The 9375-nt window shown below is 39.7% G+C and overlaps 1 protein-coding gene across 1 annotated transcript; it reads left to right on the forward strand.

Annotated features, from left to right (window-relative positions):
* The first annotated feature begins 1567 nt into the window (after positions 1–1567).
* On the forward strand, positions 1568–9119 carry LOC133338490 (ADP-ribosylation factor-like protein 8). The gene is made up of 4 exons (XM_061546658.1): positions 1568–1721; positions 5125–5279; positions 5349–5510; positions 8983–9119. Exons 1-4 carry the CDS (start codon positions 1599–1601, stop codon positions 9101–9103), a joined length of 561 nt encoding a protein of 186 aa, XP_061402642.1. The 5' UTR covers positions 1568–1598; the 3' UTR covers positions 9104–9119.
* Positions 9120–9375: the final 256 nt, after the last annotated feature.

Here is a 9375-nt window from a genome sequence, read left to right on the forward strand (position 1 = left end):
ACTAACGAGTAAAAACCAAACCGAAGGCTTTGGTGCAGACACATCCTCCTGTAGATATGAAGAAGGAAACCTGGTGACAGATACAGACAGCGTGTTGAGGATCTGGAAGGAGCATTTTGAAAAGCTTTTGGTATCAAATAGTGGCGGTGAAGAAGATACCCCAACAAGAGATAACGGTATCGATTTTATACCCCCTAGCCAAGATGAGGTCAGAGTAGCAATTCATCGTCTGAAGAATAATAAATAAAACAGCAGGAGCCGATGGATTACCAGAACTATTCAAGACCGGTAGTCAGATGCTGGTCAGGAGCATGCACCAGCTGATTAGTACAATTTGGTTAGAGGAATGCATGCCCAATGATTGGAACCCCAGCATCTATCCCTATCCGCTCACGTCTACGTTTCGCATTCCTGAAAAATTAATTCTGCTATGCAGGATAACTTTAACTGGTACAATGTCAGCAGTTAAAGTAGGAAAGGACCTCTCGGAGCCCTTCAATACCGAACGAGGATTCAGACAATGTGACAGTTTGTCGTGTGATATTTTTAACATCCTGCTGGAAAAGGTCATACGAGACGCAAAGGCGAACAGAAATTGCACTTTTATCACCAATCAACACATGTTACTCGCCTACGCCGATGACATCGTTATAATGGGTCGCACATTGAGAGCAGTAACAGCCACCTTTGATATTACCCGAATCTGAAGCATGGGTACTTGCGCAAGCAGATGAGACAGCTCTTGGAGTGTTTGAGAGAAAAATTATCCGAAAGATCTATGGGCAGGTCTGCGTCGATGGTAAATATCGCCGTCGAATGAACCATGAGATATACCATCTATTCTCGGACATCGACATAGTCAAACGGATCGAGCGGCAGCGACTACGTTGGCTATGTCATCTTGTGAGAATGGATGAAGATGCCCCAGCTCAAAAGGCATATAAAAGCGAGCCAAGCGATGGTTCACGTAGAAGAGGAAGACCACGAACCCGATGGAAAGATCAAGTAGAAGACAACATCTCGAAAAATGTCTTTCAAATTGGATGAGATGCGCACAAGACCGCAAGAGATTGATGGCCTGGTGGTGTTTGCTGATTACGAGCCACTTAGGTTCAAAAGATGCTCTCTTAATATATTCTTTGGCATTTCACGTTTATTTATGAGATAACTTTAATAAAATTAGTCCTTTTTTGTTTATTTTTTAACAATAAAAGCTAATTTAGTATTTATATTTCAAACTCACATGATCCTTACACCATTAAACGTGAATAACTTTGCTCTTCGTAGCAATGAAAAAATAACGGACACAATCAGCTGTCACAAATAAAACTTCCTTGCTTCATATTGCAAAAATCCCAACGGCGTTACAAAAACCAAACGTCATATGTAATGGCGGCATTGGAAAATGTATAACGTCATTGGCAACGGCGTTGCAATTTCTTCAGTATAACTACGTTTTTTTAATCGTCATTAGAAGAGGAAAATTTATTTTATTTGGGCGTCAATAATAAAAGAGAAAAAATTGTTTTTTGTTAGCCCAAAAACAAAAGTGTTTGCATTGTGTATATAATTTAGAAAAGCGAAAAAATTGTGCAAAAATGTTAGCTTTGATCAACAGAATATTGGATTGGTTTAAGAGCATCTTCTGGAAAGAGGAAATGGAATTGACACTAGTTGGACTGCAGTATTCGGGGAAGACAACATTTGTTAATGTTATAGCTGTGAGTATATTTACTATGATGGTGTTTTTTTGTGGCGTTTCTTCTCGGCAGAAGATGGATGGAAAGACAGATGGATGTATAGATGGACCCGATAATAAAAGTCCCATATATGTACATATATACACATTAACTCTTGGTGGCAGCAGTAGCACCTACATACTACAATGATTCTGATTCGGACTACTCATCAACGTATTAAAACATACTGTCATTAACCCCTCCGCCATCCTACTTCCCCTTGGTATCTTAGAGAATCGACCCTAGCCCGACCGCCCGCCCGCATATATATGCTGATGGACTGCTCCGCTACCCCACATATTATTGTGTACTCTGCTGTGTGAGCGAGTGGTGTTTGAAATGATGGTGGAAAGTGTTTTGGGGGTGGTTTTCTTCTTATATGAGTGTTTTTTTCTTTCTGTGCTTGTAACATATGAAAGGCAAAAAGCCAGTAGCGGCAATGTACAATATGACACAAAGGAGGAGACAAAGAAAGAGGCCTATGACGGATGACGTTGAAGCAAACAACAAAACTTCCCCTAAGAGGGGGAAAAAACTAACGTAATAACTTGGCGTAATGATATTTGTTTTGGCCCTTTTTTGGAAAATGCATCAAATTTTCCCTATCCAAAATGTGAAAACTTTTTGGATTTTACTCCGATTTTCATTAACAGTTACAAACATAAATTGAGTTTTTGTTTGATTGAAACACAATGTAAGCTGTTTATCACCAGACAATTGTCTTCAAATTTTAATGGTGATTAATTATTGCATTGTTCTCCTCGAAGTTTTCTTCAACGATATGGGAGTATTGAATTACCCCCCATACTAAATTTTGTTGATATCTAAAAAGAAATGATTCATTGTGTATCTCAAACATTTGGTTTGGAGTCTTCGTGATACCCTACACCCTGCAGTGGGGAGCAATAAATCAATATTGAATCTTGTCGTCCGGTTTAGGGCTCGGTCATGGATTCATTCAAAATTTTTACCACATGTAGTCTTATTGGCCTTGATTAAATTCGGTCTAAATCGCGTAACCCAATTTCCCAACAACCCATATGCATAGTTGAAAATCCCAAAGGAAAGAACTGTCTATATGATACCCGGTTTATACAAGTGCTCCAAGAATCGTCTTGTAGCACATACAAATTTATAAATTTAAAATCAGTTTAAATAGGACTGGATACAATTCAAATATTAATCATCATTCCAGTCTTAATTCCAATATCATTGAAAAATTTGCTGTTAATCGAACCAACGTCTGGTCTTTGCCTAAATCTCAACCTTACTTAGCTGGCTTGAGACAGAACTTTCGTTCCATAAGCCCAGCTTAAAAAAGATTTCCAAGCGCGTCGGTCTTGTGCGCATTTCCTCCAATTTGAAAGACCAAGTTCCGAGATGTTGTATTCTACTTGGTCTTTACATCTAATTCGTGACCTTCCCTTTCTTTTAAACTGGGGCATCCTCATCCATTCTCACAACATGGTCTAACCAACGTAGTCGCTGCAGCTCAATACGTCTAACAATGCCGCTGTCCGAGAATAGTTTGTACAACTCATGGTAATTCGACGGCGATATTCAACGTCGACGCAGATCGGCCCACAAACACTCAAAGAGCTGCCTCATCTACTTGTTCAAGTACTCATGCTTCTGAACCATAAAACAGCCCGAGTAGTATCAGCGTCTTGTAGAGTGGGAGTTTGGTCTGGCGAGAGGTGCTCTTGTTTCTGAATTGCTTACTTAGACCATAGTAGCATCTGCTAGCTAACAATATTCTCCTCCGAATTTCAAAACTGATGTCATTAGTTTTATTTATGGCTGTAGCAAGGTATATAAAATCTTTGACTACCTCGAAGGTGTAGTTCTCAAGTTCCACAGTTGCTCCGAGACTAGTATACGTCTTTCGCATTGATACCATAAGCTTGGTCTTCACGCCGTTTTCTGCCAGACTCACTTTGGCAGACTCATTCTCTATTTGTTCAACATCCCAATGTTCGACCCAGGAATGACGCAGACATAGCTTTAAACACCTCTGAACGGATAGGTCTGTCGAATTCGGCTTTGTAATCAACAAATAGGTGGAATGTGTCGATATGTTTTTCGTGCGCCATTTCCTGGCGCAGAGTGAATATCTGGTCAATGGTGGATTTGTTAGGACTGGAGCCAAAACTATTTGAGCCAAAACTACTCCGGTTTGTTTAGGTATTTGACGCTCCTAAGATGCGATAAGAGGTCTGAATTTACTTTCCATTCATTCAATGATTCGGCAACTGCATCGGTGTAAATATTATTCAAAACTGCTTCAGTTACATCATCAAGAGGTTCTATTTTATATTTTTGCAACTCTCACTCTGTAGGTCATACCAGTCCTCTCTTAAATCCCAGTTGTAAGGATCTTTCTCTTTATGTATATGGTCGTGAGGTGGCACCCTGTTGCAGTTCTATGAGCAGCGTTCTGACAGTGGTGGAAATTCTGCTCGCCGAAGGGAAATGTTTACAGCTTCCTTAAACTGCTTTTTATATATTGAACGCAACCGACGTTGTTGGCCTATATATTGGTTGTTGTACTGTATCTGAATAGCTTTCCAAGCTGAAGCTGAAATCGAAATTTTGCTGGCAAACTTGTCAGGATTCTGTAGCGAGACCAACCTGCACTTTGCTCAGGCTTTGGCAGCGATGTGGATGGTTATTGAGGTTATCTTTAATCAGATAATCGACACTCTGCTCATGCAGGTTTTTTGAGCATTTTCTGACATAGAAATCCCATCAACGCCCAATGTTTTAGCGCTTCGGACGACACTTGCAACATCACCCATAACTACCGAAGTGATTTCTCTGGAACTGTTTAACCTCTACCTTTCGGTATTCCACCGAAAGGTAGAGTGACATATGTGTGAGGTTGAACCATAGCCGCTGAAGAACGTCAGCTGTCCAGAAAGCCAAGAGTAGTTTTGGCCCAATTACGTTTAGGATGATGTAGTCATCTCACTTCGTATTGGGCACGGATTGATGACCAGGTGCAGAATGTCTGCCCAGCATGTGGTACGGTTCCTCATAGCACTCTGCACTTAATTTAATTGCCCAGCCAAATTTACTCGTCTAACTCCTGAAGATCTGTGGTTGCTACCAGTGGAAGTAGCTGTACTTCTTAACTTGGAGACAGAACCAGATTGAATTTAAACAGGAAAACTATATTCATATAAACTGCTACAACAACAACGAATGTTTTCATTTATAAATCACTTCTATTTTGGATCGTGTGAAATGAAGCAAAGAATGTAATTTACCCACGACCTCATTAATTTTCTTATCAGTTATTTGCTTTTATGGATGGAGTCTTTAAAATCTTCTTTTCAACTGAACTCTTTGTGAATAATTTCTTTTCTTTGTCTTCTTTTTCCAGTCTGGTCAATTTACAGAAGATATGATTCCTACAGTTGGTTTCAATATGCGTCGCATAACCAAGGGTAATGTTACAATTAAAGTCTGGGATATTGGTGGTCAGCCACGATTCCGTTCGATGTGGGAGCGATATTGTCGTGGCGTAAATGCAATAGTGTAATTATTTTTCAATTTTGAAATTATTTTGAATGCAAATTTTAAATTTTTTTAAAATTTATTTTACAGATATATGGTTGATGCTGCTGATTTGGATAAAATGGAAGCATCCCGCAATGAGCTGCATTCGTTATTAGATAAGCCACAATTAGCCGGTATACCCGTATTGGTATTGGGTAATAAACGTGATCTTCCAGGTGCTTTAGATGAAACTGGTCTCATTGAACGAATGTAAGTATAGAGTTTTATTAGATGTTATTATACAGAAATTCACATTACATATATGAGGTATATCGACAAAATAATAGGGAGATTTGTTATGAAGGTGTTCATGAATAAGTGAGACCACTCTAACAGGCTCATCAGAAAAGCACAAGGACAGACGAATTGAGGTACATCGCATTGAGATACTCTACAGCCATGGTACGCTTTTGATTTTACCTGGAGACCTTAAGGCAAAAAAACCTGCTATTGTCAGTACTTAGTTCATAATTCCAAGGTTTTTTTTGATAAATTCGACTGCTTTCGAGATTTTAGAAATCTCTTTTGTGAAAATGCTACAATGTCCATCTATTCCATATCATTCACAGCAGACATCCATTTCGAAACCGACTGTGTATATAGCCCAAGTATGTATTTCTGGTAGACTGAAATCGATCCGATGATTAGAGATCTAAGTTTGTATTAAGAACAGCCTGAGAAACGCGTTGGGGATCAATTGACAACAATTTTACGCACTGTTTTTTTCTTTCACCATGTGTCCCCAAACCAGGAAGGCGCTATTACCTTCGAACTCTTCAACTTCCTTAACCACAGGAAAATCTAACTGACAAGGTTCCAGAGAAGTATCTATAACTTCCAATACCTTCTGATGTTGACGTTGCAAAAAGAAAATTCCGGCATATTATTACAACAGCAGCCGCTACATTTATATCTGCCGAACTTGGCTGTGAGTAAACTTTGGGTAACGATTAAGTCGCTCTCAAACCCTGGAAATAAGCATGATAAGGCCTCTGTCATATTTAATGACGAAACAACAACAGTGTCTGGTCCGAAGAAATCCGGCAGTTATTTTAACTGACACTTTGTCGACCATTCAGAGGGTGAAAAACTGCATATAAGTTATTTTTCCGCCGAGGAGGTACTAACCACTGTCTCAGATGGGTGATGTTGCCAGTGTCATATACCGCAAATATTTAAACACCACCTTTGCCCGTATAAATATCGATAGGTATGCGGATAATTGTACCATAATGGCGTCGAGTCTTGAATAGCTATCTCATCGATTTGGCGGTCTTCTTTACGCGAGGACCGCCACCGATTCTTCGGCCACATTTTTTACCACATGGACTGCGGTGATGAGAATGCTGTTGAATGTGCAGTTCAAGCGGCCCTTCTTTACGCAAGGCTCGCCACCGAATCTTGGGCCATATTTTTACCACATGGACTGCAGTGATGAGAATGCCGTTGAATGTGCAGGTCGAGGGGATACAATTTCTATCACTAACTACCTGCCAAATTCTTGGGGCCACATTCGGTAGCCACTGCTATAGGCCAAATGTTAAAAAGTAGGAACAAGGTTATCATGTCGGTTTACTTGGGTCGTAGATGAATCCTCTTATAAAGTGATAAATACTCTTTTCGCTTCCAAAAATAATTGTTTAAAAAATCCACGAGGCGAGGATTCTCCACTTCCTCATCTGAAGGCCGTCGTTCTGCTTCTCCAATAACCTTAGTGTATTCTTGGCACCCTGGGTTGCAACCGCTGCAGAGATATGTCCAGCAGACGCAGGCACCTGCTTCGCGCTCACTACTTTCTGCTTATCCAATAGCAACTACCCAATTGTCACAGCCTTGGTTATCGGCTTTTGCAATTCGGCTCCATAAAAAGTGCTGTAAGTGAGGGATTGAGGTCGACCATCGTATAGCCTCTTATCATGGTAAGGATTTGGCAACTAAGACTGAAAAGCTTGTTGAGGCGTCCAGGTATCAACAAGGCTCCGTTCTAATACAGTCGGGACTCTGACTGCAAACCGTAGAACGCTGATAGACACGAGATCACATGACACCCCAGCCTTATGGGGGACACTTTAAGAAGGTAGTGGCCCAGACCTTTGAGATGGTTATATAGGGGCTCCATTCTCGCCTCGTCGGCTCAGGGATCATTGGCACTCGGTCATTTCCTCCGAGACTCTCCCCCTGAGACCGCTGATTGTCCGCGACTGTTTATTTTTATTTACAGTTACCCAACGAATAGTATTGGGCTTCCCACTATCCGCAACCTGTGGACGCGTCCGTTAGCATTCAGCCTTGCTCCCCGTAGGCAGAAAAGCCCTTGAAAAAAAAATCTTCTTTAAAAAATCCACGCCTAGTGTAGGCCTTAAAAAAAGTCTTCTTTAAAAAATCCACGCCTAGTGTAGGCCTTAAAAAAAGTCTTCTTTAAAAAATCCACGCCTAGTGTAGGCTTTAAAAAAAGTCTTCTTTAAAAAATCCACGCCTAGTGTAGGCCTTAAAAAAAGTCTTCTTTAAAAAATCCACGCCTTGTGTAGGCCTTGAAAAAAGTCTTCTTTAAAAAATCCACGCCTTGTGTAGGCCTTAAAAAAAGTCTTCTTTAAAAAATCCACGCCTTGTGTAGGCCTTGAAAAAAGTCTTCTTTAAAAAATCCACGCCTTGTGTAGGCCTTGAAAAAAGTCTTCTTTAAAAAATCCACGCCTTGTGTAGGCCTTGAAAAAAGTCTTCTTTAAAAAATCCACGCCTTGTGTAGGCCTTGAAAAAAGTCTTCTTTAAAAAATCCACGCCTTGTGTAGGCCTTGAAAAAAGTCTTCTTTAAAAAATCCACGCCTTGTGTAGGCCTTGAAAAAAGTCTTCTTTAAAAAATCCACGCCTTGTGTAGGCCTTGAAAAAAGTCTTCTTTAAAAAATCCACGCCTTGTGTAGGCCTTGAAAAAAGTCTTCTTTAAAAAATCCACGCCTTGTGTAGGCCTTGAAAAAAGTCTTCCTTAAAAAATCCACGCCTTGTGTAGGCCTTGAAAAAAGTCTTCCTTAAAAAATCCACGCCTTGTGTAGGCCTTGAAAAAAGTCTTCCTTAAAAAATCCACGCCTTGTGTAGGCCTTGAAAAAGTCTTCTTTAAAAAATCCACGCCTTGTGTAGGCCTTGAAAAAAGTCTTCTTTAAAAAGTCCAGGCCTTGTGTAGGCCTTGAAAAAAGTCTTCTTTAAAAAGTCCACGCCTTGTGTAGGCCTTGAAAAAAGTCTTCTTTAAAAAATCCACGCCTTGTGTAGGCCTTGAAAAAAGTCTTCTTTAGAAAATCCACGCCTTGTGTAGGCCTTGAAAAAAGTCTTCTTTAAAAAATCCACGCCTTGTGTAGGCCTTGAAGTCTTCTTTAAAAAATCCCCGCCTCTGTTAGAGGCATCGAAAAATACAGAATATTTCCACCCCATTTCGACGTCTTCCCTTGTTAGAATGTTAAAATAACAAATCTTATTGGAAATTTTCTTTGGTGCTAATTTGCTCAGTGTTGACAATTCACAATGGTGTTGAATGCAATGCAAAGCAAATCTACGAAAAGTAAAGCATACTTTTAGGCGTTTTGAATGCATGTATCAAAAAAGTCACATTTAATGGATTTTTTAGTAATTTAAGTACATTTTTTAATTGAAATAACATTTTTATTAAATACAAATTTTTGTTCTCATATTTTTCCAGGAATTTATCAAGCATACAAGACAGAGAAATCTGCTGTTATAGTATTTCCTGTAAGGAAAAGGATAACATCGATATAACGCTTCAATGGCTAATTGCACACTCAAAGAGTCAAAGTCGTTAGGATTTTACCACCGCACCACAGTGGCAAATCCCTCCGAAAGACTCTTGAATATATTTCTTCTTAATATATATATAAATATACACTTGTGATGTGATGACGAAGATGATCAGCAGAGGATGATTGAATAGATAAAGTCAATGGCGGCGGCGGTTAGCAGTGACTTCGACGGCGGTGGCGGCATCGGCTGAATAAAACAAATAGTATAGTAGACATTAAGCCAAAGTGAAAAAGAACTAACAAAATAGAATTCGTTACACAAAAAAATCTGATTC

Source organism: Musca vetustissima, unplaced genomic scaffold, assembly GCF_032173495.1.
Source record: "Musca vetustissima isolate MV318-11 ecotype Yass unplaced genomic scaffold, APGP_CSIRO_Mvet_v1 utg176102, whole genome shotgun sequence".
Lineage (NCBI taxonomy): Eukaryota > Metazoa > Arthropoda > Insecta > Diptera > Muscidae > Musca > Musca vetustissima.

What these genes read in the sequence shown, in the direction of transcription:
- LOC133338490 (XM_061546658.1), top strand. Translation starts at nt 1,599, where the DNA reads ATGTTAGCTTTGATCAACAGAATATTGGATTGGTTTAAGAGCATCTTC. An exon ending in CGTGGCGTAAATGCAATAGT is followed by an intron (nt 5,280 to 5,348) that starts GTAATTATTTTT and finishes TTTATTTTACAG; the next exon opens with ATATATGGTTGATGCTGCTG. An exon ending in ACTGGTCTCATTGAACGAAT is followed by an intron (nt 5,511 to 8,982) that starts GTAAGTATAGAG and finishes ATATTTTTCCAG; the next exon opens with GAATTTATCAAGCATACAAG.